Source organism: Pezoporus wallicus, unplaced genomic scaffold (genome assembly GCF_028554395.1).
Source record: "Pezoporus wallicus isolate ANWC-B61680 ecotype Strahan unplaced genomic scaffold, APGP_CSIRO_Pwel_v1 contig_8333, whole genome shotgun sequence".
Taxonomy (NCBI): Eukaryota; Metazoa; Chordata; class Aves; order Psittaciformes; family Psittacidae; genus Pezoporus; species Pezoporus wallicus.
In genome coordinates, this window is record NW_026637037.1 from 2,137,334 (window position 1) to 2,162,813 (window position 25,480).

Below are 25,480 nucleotides of genomic sequence, written 5' to 3' on the forward strand. Positions count from 1 at the left end.
CTCAGCACCCTCACAGGGAAGAGCTTCTGCCTTAGATCTAACCTGAACTTCCCCTGTTTCAGTCTGAACCCATCACCCCTTGTCCTATCGCTGCAGTCCCTGATGAACAGTCTCTCTCCAGCATCCAAAATTGCGAATTTCCAGGTTTATTTTCCGTTAAGATACAGAGTCATTCAGAAGCAAATTACGACAACCTTTAAACAAAAAAATCTACCTTACATAAGCAGTGATTCTTAACTGTTTTACTCCTATGGTTCAGGGTAATGTTTAAATGCGACATTTCACGAGGTACCTTTGTTTAGCTGGCAAGGAACACAAAGAAATACAGTACAGACTCATTCAGGGAAGCCTGCTGTTACAGAGAGTTTATAAATGCCCTATTGCATTCATGTAGCTAACTCTAGAAATCTGTGACCCCCTTGGTTTGTCCATCTTTCACTACCAACATGTAAGGCCACATTACTGACTAGTGTCACAGTTGTGTACAAGATGACAGGTAGACCTGGGGTACAGAGAGGGACCAACTTCATCATACATGCAATGTAGCTTCCAATAACAAAACTTTGTAGGAACACATAATCCCTCATTAGCATTTATACCCTCTGTTTCCTAACACAATCAGTGAACACATGGTTTACGGGAGCGTTATGCTTCAGATACCTTCTCTTGGTTATTAAAATCCTGGCTGTGTCACCGTCTCTTTACCTAGCACCTGTATGGAACAATGCTGTCTATATTCCAACCACAAATATTTTACATTAGGGTAACTTGAAGGTCAGAAAATTATGTATGTAATTACATACATATATACATATGTAATGTTAATATACATAGATAAACCCATGTATATAAGCCGAACACTCCAATCATCTGTGTAGTAGGCAATGGCTGCTTTTGCTAACCTTTAACTGAACTGTTCTATCGCACTTCTGAGTCAGAAATCATGCTGATATTCCAAACGTGACTGACAATTGTTTCCTAATCATTAGACTCTCCAAAAGCAAATGTTTAGTTATGAATTAATCCCTGACTGGTGAGATTTCACAAAGCAGCTTGAAAGACACAGATGAAAACAATAAAGAAGCAAAGCTGGACCATTGCCGTGTATACAATTACATTAAAACATGACACATCAGAAATCTTATACATGGAAGGTCTCTAACAATGTGAGGATTCAGAATGAGATAAATCCCGACACACTGTACTGTAATCACATGACAGAATAGACCTGCAAAGCTTATTATACTGCATAACCAGATGGTAAACAACAGTTGTCACTGTACTAAGAATTACATCTCTGTAATCAATAATAGGAAGGAGGAACAGTTGCACAACTTGTTTCCTATTATGTTCACTTAGGCAACGTCTAGATCAATAAAGAGCATTAAGCCTCATACCAACTGTAGACCATTCCTGCTCAACATGCCTATCATATGGTAGAGATGGGTCCAGCTGTACTTCAAAAGGCTTGTAAATGGATAACAGTTCTAATCTAACATTAAAAAGTGGTTCAAATAGCAGCAAGCGTAGGCCTTCTTTAGCATATGAGAGGAGACAGACCTATGATGCCAGTTTTAGTATCAAAGCCAGCTTATTTTGCTAACCCATATCTGTATTTTGCTACAGCCTATCTGAAGGATGTCACATGCTCTATACGGAGGAAAGAAAAAAAGAATAGCTTTCCACTGGCTTACATATAGACTAATTATGCGAGTATAGTAAACGGCTGGCAAAAATTATGTATCACCCCAGGCCAATGTGGCAATTAATTATGAGTAAGTTTTTAGCTCATCCCTTTGTTAATTATTTAAACCACCAAGAAATCAGCCCATTCAGCCTCAGCTTCCTTTCAAATCCATCACACAAATGGGAACATTTTAACAAGATGACAAAACACAGGACACTGAGCTCTTCTTACCTATTCCAATAAATACTGCTTTGTAGCCATCTTCTTTCAAGGTCTGGAGTGTCATTCCATCCATTGAAAGGCCTTTACCAAAAACGATCTGAAAGAATTAGAGATTACTTGTTTTTCATGTGAAAACAATTGCTATTGTGTCTTGCATACAGACATCTTCTAAGGAACACAACTAACTCATTTCACACACACACACACCCCCTCCCCAGCGTCAGGCTTAAAAAGCCAGATTGGCTCTGACTTAAGCCAAGTGGCCCAAACTAGATATGGGTAAAGGTACCCTCAGATGATCCTCAGATGGGGGCCACCACAGGCTAGCTTGGTTTCTGCTGTGAGCTACAAGAGTTAAAGCAAGCTAAACCAATGAATAGACCCTGTTTCTGGAACACACTACTGAAGTGAAGCCGTAAACGGCACTTTTCTACTGTGAGTAAACCACTGTACTCAGTGCTGACTCCAAAAGGCTGTATTCCCATGTGAAAATAACGAATTTAAGAAACATGATCGGGAAGAAGAACATCCTTTAGGGAACATACACTAAACAAATCACACCAACCAAAAACCAAACAGTTAAGTTTATTGCAGGAACAGGAGTGCAAGTATGAGCCTCTTACAGTGAAATACAGAAAAGACATGACACTGTTCTGTATTAACAGGGGCTGTGAACAGAAAACCAAGCAATGTTTTCCCGCACAGCACCAGGCACTTGGTAGGCCTCCAATTGCGCAGAATGCAATGCCATTCCCAAAGGAAGGAGGTATTGATTTGTGCTGCACTCTCAAAGCTCACAGCCAGGACTTTGCACTGAGAACACTAGCTAGAAAACCTTTATGCCAAAAACCCTCAGTGAAGCCAATGGCGGGGTTGTGGATTCAGAAAACCTGCCTGCAGAAGACTGGGCTGGAGAAGGCAGGAAGTGGGAGGAACATCCTACTTGCTTGTACTTGCAGCAGACTGTTCTGTATGGTAAACTAACACAGGTTTTCCAAATTCAAAAGTGAAAATGAGATGAGTTTTGATAGAAACTTGCACTTGATCATCCTAATTCAGACAATCAGCAATGCCCAGAGTGTGGCAACTGGTGTTTATTTATTGAAAGGGATGTCACAGTAATAAAAATGCACCTATTATCCATACTTGTTGCAGTTCAATTACTGTTTGCTTCCAGAAGCAAAAGCCGATAGACTTGCACAGTGATATTCCACCAGCAACCCTGCTTTGAGCAGCCATTGCAGAGGTTGAGCAACTATAGTTGCAAGAGACGGGGAACAGTGTTTGCTGTGTGTTCAGCAAACCAACTCCAGCAGCCTCTTGTGTAAAGGTTATGCAATTGAAGATACACACACCTTTCGCTCAGCTCTCCTAACCCCAAGGCTTTTGAGTGCACAGAGTGCATGAGATTCCTCTTCTGGTATTTTGTACTTCTTGACATGGGTACGTGTGGTTTTAGCTCTGTACTTTACACTTGCTGAACTTGAATGTTTTCCCCCAGGTTTTTGTTCTATCGCCTGGGTATTCACTTTACAAAATGCCATGCTCTATCGTGCAAGCACTATGTGTTGTGATCTTAGCAACGGATAGCGCTTTAGTCTTCATGTCATTGTATTTCTTGTTATTGAACCTATGTTCCATTTAATATACTTTTCCTATCAGTGATAAAATAAGAAAAATATAAAATACAGGCTACAAAACCTAAACCACCCATCATGGTTTTGGTCTTTGGAGATTTAGTATATATATTTAGTATTACAGATTTTATCAGAGTGTAAAAGCCGTTGAGTTGTAATCCTTTCAGGACCACAGACTACATCCTCACTGGCAACACAATACATCCCATAAATTGTCATTCCGGTTTTTTATCCTATTGTAGACATACGGTATGAAAACCTAATGAAGGAATTTAAATGGCAATACTATTTTATGTGGGGATTCATAATACTCCCAGGGCCCAGCTCCGTAATCCTTATTCAGCTGACTAATTCTTACTAATTTCAGCAGAATTACTTGAATAAACAGCACTACTGAGCGTTTACCCAATACAGCACTTTCCAGAACAGATTTGAAATGCTTTAAGTAAACACTAGGAAATATTCTGAGCTTATATGTGAAGTATCTAAAGCTGAGGTATAAAGCTGAGGTACTTTGCTAACCAGCTTGCCAAAGGGTCAACTGCAAACCAGTGACAAAGCTTGGAAGCAAATTTACACTGAGATTCTCTGCTGCACTTCAAACCTGCAGAGGACTTGCAGGTCAAGTTGATGTGGTGGCTCCATCAGTCCATGCTAGAGACCTTTCCATAGCAGAGAGCCCTGGGAAACTGGATTTTGGAGAGCTTCTGCCCAGCAATTTGATCTAAAAATGTCTCAGTGCTCTGGTTTTAGCCCCATCCCTACCTCAACCTCCATTGTGTCAGTCTTCTCAAGGGGTACAAAGGGATCTTTAGAATAGAAAAACAGACATAAAGCATTTAAAGCTTTATCTTACATCTTCCCCACATGTTTATGAAACCTGGGCAGATGAGGTTCTCACATGACTCTTGTGACAAGTCACAATATGAACCAATGTGAAGGATTCCTGGAAGAACTTCTTGTTTCACTGTATGCTTTAGTATCATGTTAAAAATACATTATCCTTCCCAATACTCAAATATTTGATCCAGTGATGCATTATTTGTGACTTCTATTAAAATGAGCAGCAGTTGTAAATACGATCTAATCTTCAGCTCCAGCTCTAAATTAACAATAAAGCAGTGTTCCCACTATCTAGAAACAACAGACATTTATTTAACAGAATAATGCATAACTATTACTTTCCAACAAGTTGAATGACTGGGTTTTTTTTTTTACACATTAACACTTTAATTTTATGCATTTTATTGTAAGATTCACTTGGATGCAAGACCGTGTGCTAAACTAGTAAGGAAAAAAATCCCCAAACCAGGGAGAGGGAACAAAAGGAGAAGTCTGGACTAAGAATGTTTTAAGTGATGCCAAACTTGCATGGAAAAAAACTCGATTATAAAAAAAAAAAATCAAATCATTCCAGTGGCTACCCTGAACCCCTAAAGCAATTTAGGAATTTGTTTCTTACAGACAATTAATCACATGCCGGCATGCCAGATGAGAACTATTGATTGCCCTTTTCCAAACTAGTGGCATTCAGACAGGAGACAGACAAATGCCCTGAGCAAGAGGAAGCATCTTCCTGCCTCTGTCTGGCATAGCTTTTAATCGTTCTTTACTAATGTGCATGACATTTTGCTGTTAATCTTTGGCAGGGTTCTTGTTCTTTTTTTCTCTCTGAGCTATACATAGGCAGGGTGTATTTTTCATTACCTTCACTCCAAGATCCTTCATAAGCTCAGCTTCAAAATTCACCACATCGTACGGCAGGCGGAACTGGGGGATTTCAGACGTACTAAAACAAAGAGAAATGAATGCTTCTGAAACACTTCCAGCTATGAGGGAGAAAGGATTATTTGTTACAACTTCAATTCTTATAGCACACCTTAGTTAATTCTGACATATGTGAATGGAAATGTGCTGAAGCTTGGCTTTCTTAAGTTATTAGAGTGACACAACAGCATTATTCACCCAATGCTAAAAATACAGGCCAGAAGTACCTTGAGGCCAATCCGGCCCACGCATGCAGGTAACTGTTTCACATATGTTGAGCTTGAGTGCGAAAGAGCATCAGCTCCATTTCTTTTGCTCGCCAGGAATATGTAACACTAAACAAACAGAAGACACCCACTGCAGAACAGGTCGCATGGCTACTAAAAGCAAAGCGATCTCCTAGCAATGATTCATTAAGCTATTAGGATGGACAAAGTAATTCATTTTCTATCAGCTCTTGGCCTCAAGTCTGCTTTTTGACTTGATGTTTATTATCTGGTATTTTTTCCTCCTGGGGAAGATTTGGAATGACACCTTCAAGTTCCCAGAATCACACATCTCCTGTATGGACAAACTGCAGTGCCAGCATAAAATCTCAGTTCATATATACTGGTACAAATCTTTATCTCCAATGAAATGACATCTACTTATACCAGTTCAAAGGCCCTGCCATAAACCACATTACAGGTAATCAGAGTGAAGTTCTTGTTTAGATACTTTTGTTCAATGAAGATCAAAACCCTGCATATGCAGAAAAATGAATCTCTCCCCAGATATTCCTAAAGCTTCTGTCTAATGTGTTTTCAAATTAATGGAGCTATCGTTTCCATAACAAAGCACTGGCACCAGAGATGCACTGTGGCTTTGTTTTACATATTGGTAGTGACCACACCATCTTTAACATCTAACTTTGATGGGCCACAAGGATTTTCTTTGTTTCAAGTCGCATCAACTTTATTTACATTGATAAGAAAGTGGTGGTCCTCCTTCTAATTTCTAATACTGCCCTTTTTTCGCCTTTCCTGACCAGTGTGCAATGAAAAGTGTGCTATATATCAGATAATACATAATGAACATGTCATGACAATACAACTTTCATAGGTCATTCTAAGTAAAAATGCATCTGAGGCACAAACTGATGTATCAAGATGATTCTGCAACAGAGATTCGATAAAGAAATCTAATAAAGAAATCTAATAAAGAAAGGAAAGTCCTATTTTCTAAGCCACCTATATATCTGTTGAAGGCCTGTCATGCTCCCAGAACACCACTGGCTGCTTTATGTCACCACCAGAACCTGTAAACTATTCCTTGCTCTTATTAAACATTTACTTACAGTTTTGTGCTGTGGAATATACCCACGTATACGTACATACATGTTCTTATGCAAACACACAGTTCTGTGGGGACACATGCATGCACATTTATGACAATAAGCATTTTATGGAAGCCATCATGCTGATCAATACTTCTGATACATCAATTATTCTGATACAACTTCTTTCAGCAGCCAAAGACAGGCTCCGACTCTGCAATAGAGAGATGGAGCGGGGGAAAGAAATGGGGCAGAAGTGCAGAAGGGATGCAGTGGATGGGACCAGCACGTCACAGATTCACCTCTTCTACACATCTGATCCAAGTTAAAGGTGCCTGATGTTTCTAAGGTGGTACCTTTGCTTAAGGGATGAAAGGAATGTATGTTGTAAAGCACCAGCGTAGTCAGGAGCACAAGCAGTGAAGCTTGTTCGGTTTCTAAGCAAGAGCATGATCTGCTCATGCCTACTCTCTACTATAAAGCATAAATTTCACACTACTGGTGAAATGTAGGCAAACCAACGTGAAGAATTCAGACATGGTCAGCAACCACAGGCTTAAGCTACACTTATGGATCACACCACAGAGCTGCAATCCCTAGACACCTTTCTATTGTCACAACATTACTGCAGTTAGCTATGATGGAGCATGCATGTGAAAGAACATCCTAGTTAAAATGCACTTTAAAAAAGCAGCTGATTCCAAAGCCAACATTAATTTGGGCTTCTCAGCCAGCTGCAACAGTTTCTGAAGCCTTGAAAATGCACTCATCAATAACCTAAATTTGTCAAAAGCTGGGCTGCAAAGACTTAGAAATGCAATAATCAATGACTGGTGCCACAGGCTAACCTCCCTTCTGATCCAAGATTAAAATAAGAACAAAAGGAACTGATGCTCTTAAACCAGATGTGAAACTTTCTCCAATGACTGGAAGGAAAAGCTGACCTTGACTGCTATATGCTCCTGAAGACTCAAAAGAAATCCCTTTTAAACTGCACTGCTTGACCACTAAGGACAATAACAGAACAGGCAAAACATAGTGTAAGGCTTTCTGCAGCAGAACAGACTGAGTTTTATTTTAAATTCAACTTAAAACATGAAGAACAGATGCAACTTAAAACCACATTGTTTCAAACAGGCAAGCACACAGGAAGCAACTGAAGGATTGTACTGTAAGCAACTGCAGAAAGTACCGTATTATACTGCCAAGTCCAACCCGAGTCTAACCTGTCACCAAGTAAAGCTTCATTGTTAGAAACATGTCATTATTTCCTACTAGGAACTGATTAGAAATCTGGTATTTATGAAAGCATATGCTACTCAGCAGGTGAGCTGGTATTTCATATACTAGATTTGCAATCCTCTATGGCAACCAGCTCCACAGTTATATATAAACACCTTGATAATTGGGTGGAATACTTCTGAGCCTCACTGGGAAAAATGCAAGTAATCAGTTCAACTTCTCCAGCATTGATTCTCTATCTCCCAGAGCACTGAGTAAGTATTTGACATTATGACATTATGGATCAAATTCATTAACGGTGTCAACTCTATTGATTCCAGTGATGCTGCAAAGAGAAACGCGAGCGTGTTACCCTTCTCTCTCTGTTTATCTCTTTCTTCATAAACGTTTTAGTGTGAGTATATCTTCAACATAACAGATTTGATTTTGAATGGCCTGGTATCCACTAGTTAGCTTCTAAAATACATTATCTTATCCAAGAAACTTAGAAGACATGATCTCAGCATTGCTATGGTGATAGAAATTCACCTACAAGTAGAGAGGACATAACACTATAGAGATATCAGCCAAGTGGTGACCATATAGGAAAACTGCAATGGTGCCTTCCACTGTATATCTGCAATTTGATGAAGGCTGTGAATTGTAGGAGGTCTTTTCTCTTATGCTATGGTTTGTTAAAGCTGCAAGCCCAAGCACATGGGACAGGTTTATTCACTGTCACCTTTATTTGCACAAAGGTAATTCATTAAAACATTCTACATTTAAAATTTTCTCCATGAAATTAGTATCAGTATAAAACATTTTAAACAGCTACCAATTCTTTTGCTATGTAGGGCTGCAAGTACTTCATCAGGCAGTAGATGATCTTCAGGTTCTTTCCAACCCTGCCCATTCCATGATTATAATAATCTTCTTTTAACATTTCTGGATAAGGGGAAAATGGTTCCTGACATCACTTTCTCAAGTGTTAATTTGATGACAACAATTCCCCCCTGGAATTTGAGAGGTCATATGAAGAGAACACAGGAGGTAGCCATCAGATTTAGAGTTAAAGCTCCCTTGTAACTGTAACTGGTTTAACCTGAAAGACGAATTCTTTAAATTAATGAATTTTTATACTCTCTTCCTTAGTAAAGGATTGTGTATAAACTATGTTTGCTCCATAGTTTTTGTTATGCTTTCTACAATCATTGGAATCAGTGCTTTGCTGTCATTGTTTTTTACCTTAAGCCACCAACGTAGTCATGCTTTTCAAATATGGTGAGGTTTGAATAGCCCAATCGAGCCAAAAAGGAAGCACAACTTAAACTTGCAGGTCCTGCACCAAGAAGAGCTATCTTCACATGATAGGCTTCAGGCATATCTTCTAGAGGAGGTAAGGATGGGTTTCTGATCTGAGGAATATTCATAGCTTTGAACACCTGAAAAGCAATACAACAGATTACACACTTTACATTCCCTCCTTACATTTTCTTATGAGCGACGTGATGGAAGCTTCTACTTGTGCTGTCACCTTGATTTATCAGTGCAGATTGCTTCAGAATGCGATAGGAATTCCCAAATGACATGATGTGTGTGCATTTGTGAGAGATACTGGAGTTGCAGGGTTTAGTCCTTTTTGTCTCAAAAATGATCTTTCACTACCGTGAGTTTTACAGAGAAGATGGAACCTTCTGGGAAGAACCTTACAGGGAAGACTGTTGTGTTACTAGCAGTAACACAATAACAACACAGCCAGGCAGATGGCAGAGAACCTCTGCAACACCAAAAATTTCCTTCCAAACAATGTTCAGATTATTCTTACCACCAGAAAAGTATTTCTGCAGGTAACGTCATGCCAGTGACAATCTTGCTTCTTCAAGAGACATCTTGTGTGACCCTGGATGAATCACCTATGGCTTGACTTTCCAGAGGTGGTAATAACCAACCTTAGGTGGTTTTGAAATGCTTTTAGGAACTGCCCCTAGTCTTCAGTGCAGTGTTTTCAAAGGTAACCCATGCTTTAGATGCCTCCTCTCGGATTGTTTTGATACGACTTATTTCATGTGAGTTGCTGACCTATGTCAGATGTTCTCCACTTCTTAATCAGGTGTCCAAAAGCTCGAATGAAAGTTAGACTGCTTTCCCCTGAACCGCCTCGATTCCTCTCCTGTAAAATGGTGATGATCTGCTCCATTCTGTCTTGACAATTAAAAGTACTTTGGGATGGTCTCTTACCACTGTAACCTATTTATACAGAACCCAGCACAATGGGCTCCTAACCTAGCTGTAATGGCACATAAGTTACATCAGATTCGGGTTTAATCAGTTCTTTGATCAGCCATACAGGTAGGAGGCTAGGGCAGAAATGTCCTACATTCACTGAGCTACACTTCCCTGTGCTCTGCATTTACACACATTGTAGAGAAAGGAATGGAGTCTATCTTGGATAACCTACAAAAGGAAAAAGAATAGATTCACAGCCCTTTGCAAGCTACTAAAGATTAGGAGCATGGAAAAACATATTCTGTGGCAGAAGCACAATATACCAAAAGGATGCAAGAGTTCACTGCACTGGGATTCTCAGTCATATCACAAACACTTCAAAGCTGCACCTCAAGAATCAACCTTGTTCCCATCTACTTCGATGCAGGACTGCATTCCATAAGTACCAACTGGTCCTCTAAAATACCCATCATCTGTTGCCTTAATAAACATGCTGTTGAAGTTATCGCGCAAGTTTACTGACAGCTTTTACTGTCCTTAGAACTCAAGAAGGAAAAGGTTTTTCACATTGAACTTTGGAAATCCCACTCATGAAGAGGATTTTCCATTTCTATTTGGAATCAATGCTCATTTTCTCCATGCACACTTGAGCACTCATGCCAGGTAAAGCAATTATGAGTTCCTTCCCCTCCTCAAATTCCTGTGTCAAATTCCTCCAGTCTTTGTAAACTGACACAGCATTTTAACCGACTGCAAGGAGCAGGAGACAGATAATTGTTCTTTAAAAAGAACCATTTCAACCTGACAATGATACAATATGGGAAGGTTTAATGTGGTTATTAATAGATTTAACAGGCTGGAAAGCTGATGTTGTGCTGTGAAGCGAGACTGTGATAACCAAAATGCGCCAGGGTTATGCTCAAATCTCTGCTTTGTTACATCCACAAGGAAAGGGCTTGAATGAAACCAAGCTGCCACTGAAGTCTCCTGCAGCTGTTTTAGAAGGCTACTTAGTGATACCAATTATAACTTGTGTATTTAATGGGTATATTGAACACTGTGAATGTGCATATACTTAATAAATGCATTATTAATTTATTGATAACATAATTATGATTATATTTATTACTGAATAGTTATACCCATCCAGTAATTGTGATACTAAAGTGCCACACTAGCACAGTGGGCATTAAGTTTCAGAAACCAAGCACTCATGCAGGAAATCCTAGTAGTTCAGGCTGAATGGTCAACTTCAATTCTGCCTGTTTGCAAAGAGGGTGAAACTGCCTTTCTTGCTGCACAAGCTGGCCATGCTGCATATCTTGCCATCTGGAATTCAGTGGCAGTTTTGCATATTAAGGTTGGCAGGGGAACTGTGTGAAAATAGCAAACTGCTCCAATGCATCTCAAACGATTTTCACTCACTTGATGGTGAAGTTTCCCTACGCTGTAAATCACCCAATTAAATATCACTGAACTCTTTTGGACAAATCCTTTGGTGTGCAGAGATGACCTGCCTTGCAAGCAAGTGTTCAATGCCACATTGCACACAACTGTGATAGAATCCCAGACTGGTCTGCTTTGGAAAGGACCTTAAAGCTCATCCAGTTCCAACCCCTGCCACAGGCAGGGACGCCTTCCACTAGAGCAGGTTGCTCCAAGCCCCTGTGTCCAACCTGGCCTTGAACAATGCCAGGGATGGGGCAGCCACAGCTTCTCTGGGCACCCTGTGCCAGCGCCTCAGCACCCTCACAGGGAAGAGCTTCTGCCTTAGATCTAACCTGAACTGCTCCTGTTTCAGTCTGAACCCATCACCCCTTGTCCTATCGCTCCAGTCCCTGATGTTCTCAACCTGTCTTCATACAGGATGTGCTCCAGCTCCAGATCATCCTCATGGCACTCCAACTTCATCTCCAGTTTTAACCTGCTCAGAACGTGGTCCAGATGCAAGTACAGTTTAGTACTACTGCTGTCCTTGTCCATCTTCCCTTCAAAAAGAGGATTTCCTTTTTCTTCGGGTGAAGGTTTTATTTTCTTTGGCAGAGTTTTTTAACCAATTCTGGTTATTTAACCCATATTTAACCCAATTTAACCCATTCAGGAAAATGGGACCAAATAATGGATTTTAAAGCTGAATCTTTCAGTGGAAAGACTAAGCCACTGTCCCCATGTCTGCCTTTCCTTCTGGCTCACTCATACACAAACAATAGAGATTAGTTAGATTATTACTAGACATTAATAGCACTGGCATTTATTCTTTAACTATCAAATACTGTGCAATCATCATTATTTCATCATCTAGGGCCTCTTCAAACCAAACCCACACAGATTCCATCCACTTCTTAAGCTTCATGTCACTAGGGTCAATAGAAAGGATCCCCCACTTTTCAAAACAAGGCTATGGAGACTCCGTCCTCAAGCAAGACACAATTTGACCAAACCAAACCAGCCACTCTATTCTACTCATGTTCCAACAACTGAAATAAATCCTCTCTTGATTTAGACGTTTATAACATATTACAGTTTCCTTACTTGCATTACTTCAACATGTAAAGGTGTGAATGCACTTGCTCAATGTTCCCCCTCCAGTGTGAAATCTGGGGGCTTGTTCTCTTCTCCCTTATCATTTAAACATCCTTTCACTGCAGTGAGCTTGTTCTTGTTCCAAAACGTGGTGTACTTCACAAAGAGCAGAACTGCAGGCACTGTATGCAAACACAGTAGTTCCCACTCAAGCAAACTCCAGTGATTTCAATTGCTGAGCATCTGATACAAGTTCCATTTTCCTGGAAAGTTTCAGCCAACTCATTGTAGCTGTTTTTCAGGATGCAGATAGGGAAAAGCTTATTGTTCTCCTCATGGAATAAAATCCTCATTCTTTAGTATTAGCATGTTTTGATGACAAGAGGTGACATTTGGCAGAGTGGCAGGTGACTCAGAGAAATGCATTCTGCTAACGTGATGACAATCATTTTATGGCATAGTAAGCATGGTTTAAATGAATCTAAGCCATTTAAAACCATTAGAGCAGGTTACTCACAACCATGATTCCAATTTTTTATAGAAATTAGAATAAAGTAACTCGTTTCAGGCACTTTGGAGTTTTCCAATCGGAATTTTTCATCGGAATGCTGTGGATACCCTTCTCCACCTATGTGCAGAATTCAATGCTTGTTTCCATGCTTAAACTCTATAGAAAGGAGTTTATTAGTCAGGTTTGCCATTAAATATCCTTCACTAATATGATGAGATACCAAACAGCTATTGACATAGCTGTTTAATAGATAAATACCCGCATCTAGCTGGTGTTTATTTTAGTGGGAAACATATTGGTGTATTCTGAATTATTACCAATTTCACTCATGCACAGAAAGAAAAATACAGGCAATGAAATCAGTAACATTTAGGAACCAATTGTATTAGTTTCACACTCCCCCACTGGTTTCCATGGATATTTATCCTGTAGGCTGGTTTCCGTTAATATGGGGCAGTTGACTACTTAAGGCAGAAAACCTACATGAGAACTGTATTTTAGCATTTATTCCAGTCCCAAGAAAAGCCATGGATCTAGGACACTGCCGAGTCCATGCCTCAACATGTCATGAATCCCACCACTAGGAAGGACACAGCAACATTAATCTAAATGCCTTAAAAAGAAACCAAAGAATGCTTAATGCCTGTAAAACATATTGTGGAGTTTATGGAACTTGTCCAAATAGCAGCAAGTCTCTCGGCACTGGCCTGAGATATCAGAAGTCACAGAATCACAGAATGGTTTGGGTTGGAAAAGACCTTAAGATCATGCAGTTCCAACACCAACAGTTCCAACAGCAAGGTGTCCAGGGACACCTCACACTAGACCATGTCGCCCAAGGCTCTGTCCAGCCTGGCCTTGAACACTGCCAGGGATGGAGCATTCACAACGTCAGTCAGATTCATCCCGAGTTACTGTAGGAGGATGGAACTTCAGAAGGCTCCACGAGAATCATGTTAAGACTGATCAGAGCTGTCAATATGTGACCAAATGAGGCACCCTGAACACAAGACATAGCTGTTGCTTCCTTGCACACTGTGGGCTGGGGGAGAAGGGAGGTTGAGCATTGAGTGGGGAATCCTCACCACAGCCTACCCTTCCAGACCTGCTGAGATGTCTCCAGGTTAGCAGCAGGCAAGCTCATACAATGCATCTTTTAGGAAAAAAAACACATCAAGTTTCCTTCTTCGACTTCTTTCTGCTGCAACAGCAGCCAGAATGCATCTCCAGAGAGAAACAAATCACCAGATCTGTAGCTGGCACAAGAGTCCCAATACTAAATGATCTAGTATTTAAATCTACCATGCAGCAACTAAATTAATACCTTTTCTGCTTAGCTTGTGGTACACTATTCAGAATGATTAACTAGAAACACAAGAGAACCTTTCAGTTCCATGATGTCTATCCAAGAATGGAAGATTTTGAGGGCTCATTGCTAATACCACAACAGACAACGTAATAGATCACACTTCCTTTTTACTACAAGCTTACAAACTTGTACCTGAATAACCAGTAATTTTAGTGTATTCTGTGGGACTGACAATCATACAGCTCATGCCTGTATGTATTGTCACTCCAACCTCAGTATATTTTCACTGGACTTGTGTTCCAAACCCAGAGATGTTCCCTGATTCTAAAGTACTTGGGCAAAGGAGACAGATAAAGACATTAATATAATCCTGACCTGTGCAGCAGCAGGTGTAACCTGTGCTTGACACTCATCATTTATAATAGTGAGCTTTTACTCCATGTTATTCTCTAGATGCAACAGTTACCGTGGTAACTGCATCCCAGTGTACACATTCTACATCAAAAATACAAACGGACGTTTCCTCATTCCCCCCCCCCATTTGAACGTTTCATTGTCAAAAATCCACCTTTTTTTCCAGACTGGATTACAATTCACTGTGAGAATGAGCCGACCACACTTAAGGAACTCAACGGAGGGGCAGAAGGAAGATGTGAGTAGGCGTGAGGAGCCATTTTTGTGTCGCTCTACTGTATGCAAGACCAGTATCTTACAATTAGGCATTTTCACTGCAGTGTGAACAGATGATCAGTCATTGTTCAGAAGCACAAAGGGCCACACGTCATACCCATATATTTGCCATTTTAAACCCACATTCCTGGTTTAGTGCAGTTTTTATCTTTCATCTCAGCCAGCAGTTGTGCCTTTTTAGTAGCGCGCACGCGTAACGTGGCAAGTGTATGATGCTCAGCCAAATTCCATGGGGGGAAGAAGTCTAAAACTGGCTTTATGCACAATGGAGTTTGCAGTAAATAAGCCCCTGTGGGACAAACTATTGCACAGTCCATGAGAATTTCCATGTAGCTCTCATTAAGAGTAGCACATGTTGCATGCCTGCATTACACCATTTGCTAAGTTACTCAGATAAGTAAAGATGTGAACACACTTTGCTTGCAGTACCTGGGCCAATTTTTCTATGAGCAACAGAACCGTGGGATTTTCTTCAGTGGTTTGTATTTTTGTCATGATTTTTACTTGGAAGCATTCATACCATTGTTTTTTTTCCCCCACTATACATACTTTCCCGATTTTAACTGAAGGAAACCTAAACCAACAACACTGAGTACAAAACCGACTGCCTAGTATTACTTCTGATGAGTACCACAGTACATACAAAGGCTCTGTTAAAAAGCAGTAAATCTAAAGGTTATTCAAACCAAATTTTATCATTTTAGGATATCACAAAATACTCCAGATGATAAAATTTCCTGACATGCTATTTTTGTTACAGTGCTAAATAGCGTAACAACCTTACTTTGTTAGAACTACTATCACTTTAAACAAACTTGAAACACAAGGAGCAAAGCCATTTGGAGCCATTCATCCTCTCTGCAGTTTTTCTATCAATCATTGTGCTAGCACTGAGCTTTTTTAATAGATTTCTAAAGATTTTTGAAGAAAAATAGCAGATATTTAGCATTATCTAGCAAGCCATAATTCCTCTCTATTAATCATAGTGTTAGGGCTAAAAGGAGACACAAATCAAGTTTTAACAGATATTACTTGCATTTGGTTCCTAAAGAGTAATATTTCACCATCGTATTTATCATCTATTTGACAACTGCTTAATGTTTCTTTTTTTTTCTTTTTTGGTGGGGGGGGTTGTTGGGTTTGTCCTGGTTATTTGTATTTCTTATAGAAAAAAGTCTTCTGCTTTGCAAAAAAATGGTCTATTTTTCCATATAAGGAACAAAGTTCATTAGACAACAAAGTAATAAAATTGCCTCAAGTGATAAAATCTGAATATACACATAGAATATATGCATATACATATATTTTATACATATATACACACACATATACTCAATATATACATAGAAGAAATGCAATTCACCGTTTCAAGTCTCATCCTGTGACAGCTTTGGTCCAAACTGATTCTTACACACATCTACATTCAAACCTCTAGAAAATTGAAGTGGATAGCTACTCAAATGACAGATGGGAGAGAAGGTTGAGCAACAGCTAGCAGAAATGTTTAGCAGGTGTTCCAGAAGCTTTGCAAGTCTCCTGGAGAGAAGAAAGGAGGGATACAAATAGGTTTAAGGAGAAGAACTGCAGCACGTAGCACTGGTTGCTCATTGAATCCTGACCCACAGCCATTGAGAAGGGGGTGTGAGGTCTCTGGATGACAGCACAGGTAAAATACTTGGCCTTATAGATGTAACATCTGTTACTTCACATTGATTTGCGTTTCTACTTTGGGCTGTCTCTATAAAGTTGTTGTTTTTTTTTCCTCAGGCCTTGTAAAGGTGACTGGAATTTCACTGTATGTTTGTAAATGTGATCAGCCAAATGGCCCAAGATACAGAAGAGGGACATGGTTATTAGTTAAGGACTGTATAGAAATTTACAGTCTTAACACACGCATATACCTTCTTTCATATAGCCATAACTTCCTCACTTTACACAAAGACACTTCAGAGATGAGATCAGCTGAGTTTAGTACAAATTCTCCCTGCCTGCAAAGGACTGAACGTATGAGTCGCATCCTCTGCCTTTCTTCAGATGGAAATTAGAATCATGCAATCAACCAGGTTGAAAAAGCCCTTTAAGCTCATCAATTCCACCCATTCCCAGCACTGCCAAGGCCACCACTAACCCATGGCACTGAGGCCTCCTCTCCACGGTGTGTGAACACTTGCAGGGACGGTGACTCCAGCACTGCCCTGGGCAGCCTATTCCAAAACCTGAGCACCCTCTGGGGAAGGAATTGTTCCTCAGCTCCATCTAAACCTGCCCTGGTGCAGCCTGAGGCTGTTTCCTCTTGTTCTATCGCTTGTTACCTGGGAGAAGAGACCAACCCCACCTCACTACAACCTCCTGTCAGGCAGTTCTAGAGTGTGACTGAAACTATATAGTCACAAATAATGCACATGTGCCTCACCAGAAACTCTCCATAAGACTTCCTAACATCAAGTGGCAAGTAACAAGCTTTGCTTCAGTAGCTAAAATATATGCATACCTGCATGAACTAATCAATTTACGCATACATAAGTGTGGGTATCTCTTATCTATCCAAATTAATGCACACAGACATGTATTCCAGGTCAACCTGAAACAACTTATTTACTTAGTTTTGACAAAACAGGACAGTTAAAAGCCTAAATCATCTGAAACTTCTTAGCCACAACACCAATACAAATGCATACCAGTTCTGCTATAGAATTACACTACACCCACAACAGTTCAACATCTACTTAACATGCAGTTGCAGATGCAGGTGCACTTGATCTTCTTCCCTATGCAGCCTACTTCAGTAACATCCACAATTTCAGCTGCCTTAGACAAACCTTTCAGTAGAAAACAAATTGTCTCAACTACCAACGTTTCTTGTTCACAAATAACGTTCCTTATGTTCCTATAAAGTGTTGCATTATGAAAGCACTTCTAAGCTTCAGAATGTGCTGTAAGGAAAAAGATAACTATTCTAACATCCTACGCCATTATTTTATCAATACCAACCTTTTCTTACACAAACCATTAACGTAGGCAACCACTTAGACAATACTCATTGGTACATACATAGAATTTAAGACATTTGGAAGTCCAACCTACCTCAGTAGCAAACTGCTGCAATCCACCAATATTAATCGGTCCCTCCTCAGTGGCATACAAATTGCAGCCACCAACACAGAGATCTGATGTTGGACACACCATTCCACACGTCAGGCCAAGGGGATTGTCAGAAAGGATCATTTTGGCAGCTCCATAGTAGTTCTGAAGGGGGGAAAAGGAGAGAGTGAGGGAGTGTCGCATACCAAGGAAGCAACAATTCAAGCGAAAACACGAAATACTGGTTCTGGTTAATAGAATAATATAAAAATAAGAGTATAATAAATGACACTGACATTATTTAAATGTACCAACATTAATCTGCATTACGTCAAAGAAGCTAAAAAGAAAGCAAAACTGTTGATTCTGCAAAGATAAACCTTTTTAGCTTGCAAAATCAGTTTAAAGCCTCTTCCATCTGAGGTGGCTGTAGGACTTTTAGTGCCTTAACACGTCTAGGTTTGAAACCTCCTGTGCCTGCATTATATACTTGTAAATACTTTCTCTATTTCTAGGTCAATTGGGCAGTAGCTCAGTTGTAACCCTTGCTGGAGATCTGACCAACAAGTGCCACTTAGAGCATCAGTTCTTTATGACACAGAGAATGAAAAGCTTATTTCACACATCTGTGCACACCACCTCTGCAGATAGTCCTGTCCTTCACACCAGATCAGTAGTGCCAATTGTTCAGACCCATGATGGAAAGAGGAGAAAGCTTCTTATGTACCAACCTGTCGGTACTACACCACTGAACTCTCTTCCTCAAGTACATACTGATCAGGGCAAACCCTGATCTTCCTGTTTCCCTAAACAGTAAACCAGGGAACTGACTGAAGAAGTTACGTACAATTCATAACTTCAGCCATGTTCAATATTCAGTGCACATCTTCAGCAAAGGAACAATTTCCTGATATATGACAGCTGGGAAGATTCCTTTCCACAATAAAAACCTAAGAAACGGGCATCAGCAAGTTCCCAGCATCCGATGCCGTGAGAAAACAACCCCTGGCTGGCTTTTGGGTTTAGACTGGATAATTCTCTTAAGAGGGAGCATCAGAGAAGTGAACTGAAGTTTCGTTTAGAGGGGTGCAACTACTGATGGCTGCTCTGAATATACATTACATTGACATTCATGACATCATGGTGGAATTGAAGCAAAACGTTTACATCCTATCCTTGCTGTTGTAGACTCAATACAGAATTTTACTCCATGTAGACTCTAGATCTTCATTTTAAGCCCCACCAAGGGAAGCCCATGAAGCTGGTTAATGCCAGAGTTTCCTTTAAGGGCCAGGAGACAACTCAGTACACAGCACATAGCTGAGGTGCCACAGAAAAGCAAGAATCCAGTTATGAATCAAAAGAGCAGCATCAAGATCTGACAATACAACCAACAATGAGTAACAAGGCTTTGCATTGGAACGTTCAATTCACTAAAGATGGACTAGAAGACAGAGAATGAAACTCACTGAAGTTAAACCCGATGCTACAGACACAGCCTAGAGATTCCCAACATAATGCCAGCGTTTAAGAGATGTATCTGTAGAGGTAAGTGGACCTTTTGCTTACAGATACTGGTCAACTACACAGCATGAGCCCCTGTCCATCACCTGGGTGTACCTGCATGGAATTTTCCTAGGCACTGTCAAAATCCATAGGCAAACCCTTTACACAACTCTTGCGGGCGAACTTTCAACTATTTTGCCTGTGGTGTCTGCTAAGGTACTTTATCATCCCCAAATCTAATTTAATCCAATATAAAGGAGGATTACTTAAATAGAAATTGTATGTATTGGCAAATATTTTTGCCCTTCCAGATGAATGACGCTGTTTCGATATACCACAGCTTGTCAAAGCTGCTAAAAACAGCCAGTAAAGCCATTGTAAGCTCAGTTGAGCAGCAAAACATAGAAGTCCAGCTATACGGTAGACGTCCCTGACACACAGCCATGCAGACAGCAGAGGTGACAGTCAATGCAGGAGAACTGCAACTTTCTGAAGCAGCACTCGGAGACCAGCCCAGAGACCCTGCAGCATCTTAAGTGGCACTAGATGTCTGTTCCCCAGGCGATTCCACCTGACCATTCCTTTTTTTCCACTGCAAAGGAACAATTACAAACTAGTAGGGGGAATTTTTTTCTCCCTAACTCAAAGGCAAAATGGTTCCCAAAGAATTCCCATTCAGGATGATATTTCACTACATATGAGAGTTAGATTTTTCCTTTATCCTCAACTCCAGTTCAATGGAAACACCTACAGCAACGTGCATTTCCAGTTAAGTAACTTCATTAAGGATTTTCTACATTTTTAGGTTTTGTAATTAAAATCAATATATAAAGCTGTTAAATATTCCTTCTTAAGCTTAATACTATTCCATCTCTGCAAAGTATGTTCTCACACTTGAGCTGTGCCACTACAGGCAGCATCAACACAGCTGATGCATTTAACTCAACCCAAACTCTGAGCTCAGCTATGCTATGGAAAGACAGAGTAGCTTCAGAGTGACTTCAGAGAGATGGGGCAAGGGGCAGTGTGAGTACAGGACTGAAATCATGGCTTATTGAAGAAAACCTGCCTCAGAACATCGTGCCAGAGTTCTGTAAGGAAGAGACTGGGACTGAAGTCCTAACAGGACTCAATGAACTCTTAACTGGGGGGAAATAGGATGGAGTACATGCAGGTGGGGTCAAGATTTGGGAAGTTTTGAGATGTTATGGTCATGATTTGACCACAAATAGTGGCAGTGCAAAAGAAAAAGAGGAATCATTCCAGTCCTCTTCCAGTGAGAGCACCACAAGCTGTACATATACAGTACATATTACTGTGATAAATATGAAGACATTAGGTAAACTGTATCAAAGAGTATGTATCATCTAGTCTTAACACTTCAAATAAGTTTTAATGATAAAATAAAAGACAGTCCCACCTGAAGCCCAAAGTGTTCCACTCATGTTTGGGAGCAGCAGGGCAAGTCTTTTGCACTGCTTCACTAGTGTGCTCCAACTGTGCTAAAGTGGACACCTCTAAAGATGCAAAGGAAGCTCAGCTTCAGTGATGATTTGTTTTTCCTGTCTGCCAAAAAAAAGTCTCCCTGTGTCAATTTTACTACTGGTGAACTTAGAACCATAGAATCCCAGACTGGTTTTGGTTGGAAGGGGACTTCAGCTCATCCAGTTCCAACCCACTACCATGGGCAGAGATACCTTCCACCAGACCAGCTTGCTCCAAGACCCTGTGTCCAACCTGGCCTTGAACACTGCCAGGGATGGGGCAGCCACAGCTTCTCTGGGCACCCTGTGCCAGCGCCTCAGCACCCTCACAGGGAAGAGCTTCTGCCTTAGATCTAACCTGAACTTCCCGTTTCACTTTGAACCCATCACCCCTTGTCCTGTCACTACAGTCCCTGATGAGGAGTCCCTCCCCAGCATCCTTGTAGCCCCCTTCAGACACTGGAAGCTGCTCTGAGGTCTCCACGCAGCTTCTCTTCTCCAGGCTGAACAGCCCCAGTGTTCTCAGCCTGTCTCCATATGGGAGGTGCTCCAGCCCCTGATCATCCTTTGCACTTGCTTTGCACTTGCTTTGGCTTCCTTTGCACTTGCTCCAACAGCTCCATGTCCAGCATGGAGACAACCAGAACTGCACACAGCACAATGTCCATGAGAAAGGATCAGAATTAAAGGGAGACTGGCTCCTTTAAAATGACCAAGTTACTTCAGGGCATAGCATGATGCAAACTGCCTTAACACTTTGGAGTCATGTTTTTAGATGCTGAACTAATAAGATGACTCAGTGAGCTGGTTTCTTACAGATGTCACAGAGGAGGCAAGTCTAAAAACTAGAATGTTTCTGAATCTTTTAATGAGGTTAATGTCTGCCTCTGCCTTTGTTCATAGAATCCTTTCTCCTGTGCACTTCCATAGAAATAAATGAATTTAACTGGATAGGATGTTCTGTGGTTTCCTACATCAAAATGTCAATAAATACTACACTGCTAACACAGGGAACAAAAACAAGCCTTAAACAGATATCAATATTCAGTGGAAGCCAGGCAGAAGAGGATCTCCACATGTATCATTTGGAAGCATTATATAATTTGCATGCAAATGAGACTGGTTTTTAGTTGGAAAAAACCCTATTAAAACACACAGGATCAATACTGAGAGACCAGAAGCAATTGCATTCACTATCGGGAAATGCTCATAGCATCTTTTTGTTCAATTCAATTCAAGAGCTGTTTACATAAATTCATTATGCATCAGGGTGTTCTGATATTGCCGTTTTTCTCCCAAAACAATGAAGAATATGCATTATGATGCTTTCTGTAATAAGAATGAACACACTGACTCCCATCAGGATTTTGGGAACAGAGTGAAGACTTTCAGAGGAAAGAAGAAAAAAAGCTGTAATTCCCTTTTCATCCAGGTTTAGTTTAAGAAAAGGGAGATGCAGCAAAAAACCACAGGGAAATATCACCATCTCCTATCCCCGCTCATGTTCTGCGATGGCTTTAAGACTCCTCAAGATAGATTGGATCGAAATACTTCCACATAGCAAAGAGCCACTATTTAAAGTACATTGTTATATAAGAAGCATTTTTCACACTGACACACACCAGTTCAAATAGTACAAGAAACGCCCCCAAGTCTGTCACCACCCCCCCCAATACCTCCCAAAGAAGAAGGAACACAACAGAACGGCAACTTCTCCCAATCATACATATTCTGTATTATAATGCTGATGAGTTTTAATCAATCCCGAAATCTTGCACATCCTTTGACTCGTGTCATCGGAACGGGGCTGTAATTTCACACAGTGTCACTATCTTTCTATGAGGAAGAACGGAAGGAATATCTTGTACTGTCATTTTGTCCTTTGTAGTCTAGAATGTGAGAGATTCCTTAATTGACATAGTGTCATCGCAAAAGTCTATTCTACATAATTACACGATGGCAACTGAAACCAGCTGTCAGCCATTCCATTACACTAAGTACAAACAGACATCTCAAGAAAAGTCACTGTTTCGAGTGCATCAATTTAACACCATTACTACTTTTTCCTTGAAAATGTGGGGCTTTTGTATTTAGTGACCTGGAATATACAAAGATGAACAGAGAAAGCGGAATAAAATAGCCCTTTCCCAAAGCCGGGGCCTCAGAGGAGTACTTAAAGATTGATTGTGATGCATATGTAGATATAATTATTCCCAATCATAGAGCAGCTTTCTGACTTCCACAATCCTTCACTGTATTAACAGGATCCCACTTACAGCGTTTTACATATGAACTGTGACTCATGAGTTTCTACAGCCTTTGCAATGGCATAGAGATGTCCTTTGTTAATTTACTCAGAGTTCTCCTGGCACAGAAAAGCCATCATTCTGCTCCTCTCACCTGTCAGAATCCTCTCCACCTTTTTCCCTTCTCCTTCACTTTATTTTCCCTTAATGATCCCGCAGCTTTTTGTCTCCTGCCTTCCTTTTCCACACTCTTTTCTTTCTTTCCCATTTCCAGCATATTACCACAAACACTTTTACCTTTACTCCCTCAATCTCCTAAACATCGGATTGACCCCTAGCCTTTGGTATCCATCTATATCTTCCTCCCTTGAAGAAATCAATTTCTTTCCTGAAAACCCCACACATTTCCTTTGGGTTTATTGAAACTTAAGCCTGAAATCTGAAAATCTACTTGCGATTCATAACTTTCCCTGACATTCATTTCTCTTTCCATTTCCCTCCCAGCATTCTGCATAGTCCAGGGACAACCTTTTACCCAGAGGGCAGCATGGCTTTGTTGGTCTGGGGATTTGGGGTTATCTTGGGAGGGGTTGGTTGCTGTTTTGGGGTTTCTTAATGCTGGTCACCAGAAGGCTTACATGTACCTATAAAATCTGCTAGAAAACGGTTGCTGTGTCAGTTCAGACCAGTTTGCCTTTATCATTAAGGGATTTGGGAGAAGATGGTCTTTCAGAACAAGGAGGAAGCTGTCAGGAATCGTCGTAATCCTCAAGACTTGAGATAAAAATGTGAGAACAGAGAATTCCAGCAACAAAGTGTGATTTCTGAGTACTGATACCACAAAAGCTACCTCTGCACCCCTAATTCTTCATTATTGACTCAGACTATCAAGGCTGAGTCACTCGCTCTTTATGCCTGTGCCATGTCATGTAACTTCATATCCCCATGTCTGAACTGCACCAACAAGCTGTTTTTCAATGCAACTACTCAAACATAAAGGTGTCTGATCACAAACTCCAAGTCCCACTGAACGACAGAAAGGCAGAGCTGCTGCTTGCTGATGGGCGGCATCCTCTGGCACACACTTCTACTCACAAGAGGTAAGCTGGACAAGCCGCAAGTGCTCAGGATAGGAGTTGCTTCTGGAAAGCTCAAGGATTGTCTGCTGTTGCAGGATTTGCTTGTGCCGGTCTAAAGGGTGACGGGTGCTGGAAGTCCATTTACCAAGTCCTTTTTGCTTTGACATATCAATACAGGGAAAAAGAGGACATAAAATCCTAAACTCACTCCTGGTGCTCACTCAGGGCTAGAACAAAACTTGCCTCTGCAGCAGCTGAACGCTTGCTATTCTTAGTGGGTTTTCCTTTTTAAAGAAAGAAATAACTAAGGTGGCACTTGTGCACTGTAAAACAAAGAACACACACTCTGCAAGGAGGAGGCTGTATTTAAAGAGAGGGCAGCTGGAAGTCAGAATACTTCTTTGGTGCCATGGTGATGTTTAGAAACAAAAGAAGTGATGCGCGCATGGTGAATTTGAAGTCTGGCCTCTGAGAGACACAACTGCAAGAAGAAACACTGATTGGAAAGCCACAATAGAATAGATTGTACCTTTATAAAGTGGAGTTGTAATCCAGTTTGTATGGAGAAAAGAGGATGGAAGCTGTGGCCTAAACTCCACTGTGTCACAGCAGCAAGCACAATACAGCATAAGTGACATCCTTCTTCTCAAAGAGGCTCGAGGCTCATTGAGTCTGGCAATTCAATTACCCTCTCAACCCAGAAACAACCCCTCCTCCCCTGTCTTCTACTCCTGAGCTCAGGTCTAACTGACAGAACAGCCACAACAGCTACATTGTACATGGCCTGTAAATATCTAAAAAGCCTCAGGCTTAAGAGAACAAGAATCCCTGACCTTTTAAGATTGCTGGAGCAGTTTGCCAACAAAACAAACTACGAACAATGGAGCTCTTAAATACCTGACAAAGTAATTCATTTGCAGTAGCTGCTGTCTAAATACTCTGTATTAATAATGAATCGTGTTTAAATGAATACCTG

At 40.7% G+C, this 25,480-nt stretch overlaps 1 protein-coding gene across 3 annotated transcripts in view; it reads right to left on the minus strand.

Moving 5' to 3' along the window:
- DPYD (dihydropyrimidine dehydrogenase) overlaps positions 1-25,480 on the minus strand; it is a 346,003-nt gene that overhangs the window by 218,245 nt on the left and 102,278 nt on the right. For 2 of the 3 annotated variants that reach the window (XM_057402775.1, XM_057402774.1), the window contains exons 5-8: positions 18,193-18,354; positions 9,095-9,291; positions 5,254-5,335; positions 1,919-2,006 (exon numbers count right to left, since the gene is read on the minus strand). In XM_057402775.1, coding sequence (XP_057258758.1) covers positions 1,919-2,006; positions 5,254-5,335; positions 9,095-9,291; positions 18,193-18,354 — 529 coding nt within the window. Of the gene's footprint in view, positions 1-1,918; positions 2,007-5,253; positions 5,336-9,094; positions 9,292-14,793; positions 14,858-18,192; positions 18,355-25,480 lie in introns of those variants that run through there. The other variant, XM_057402776.1, reaches the window with a different exon arrangement.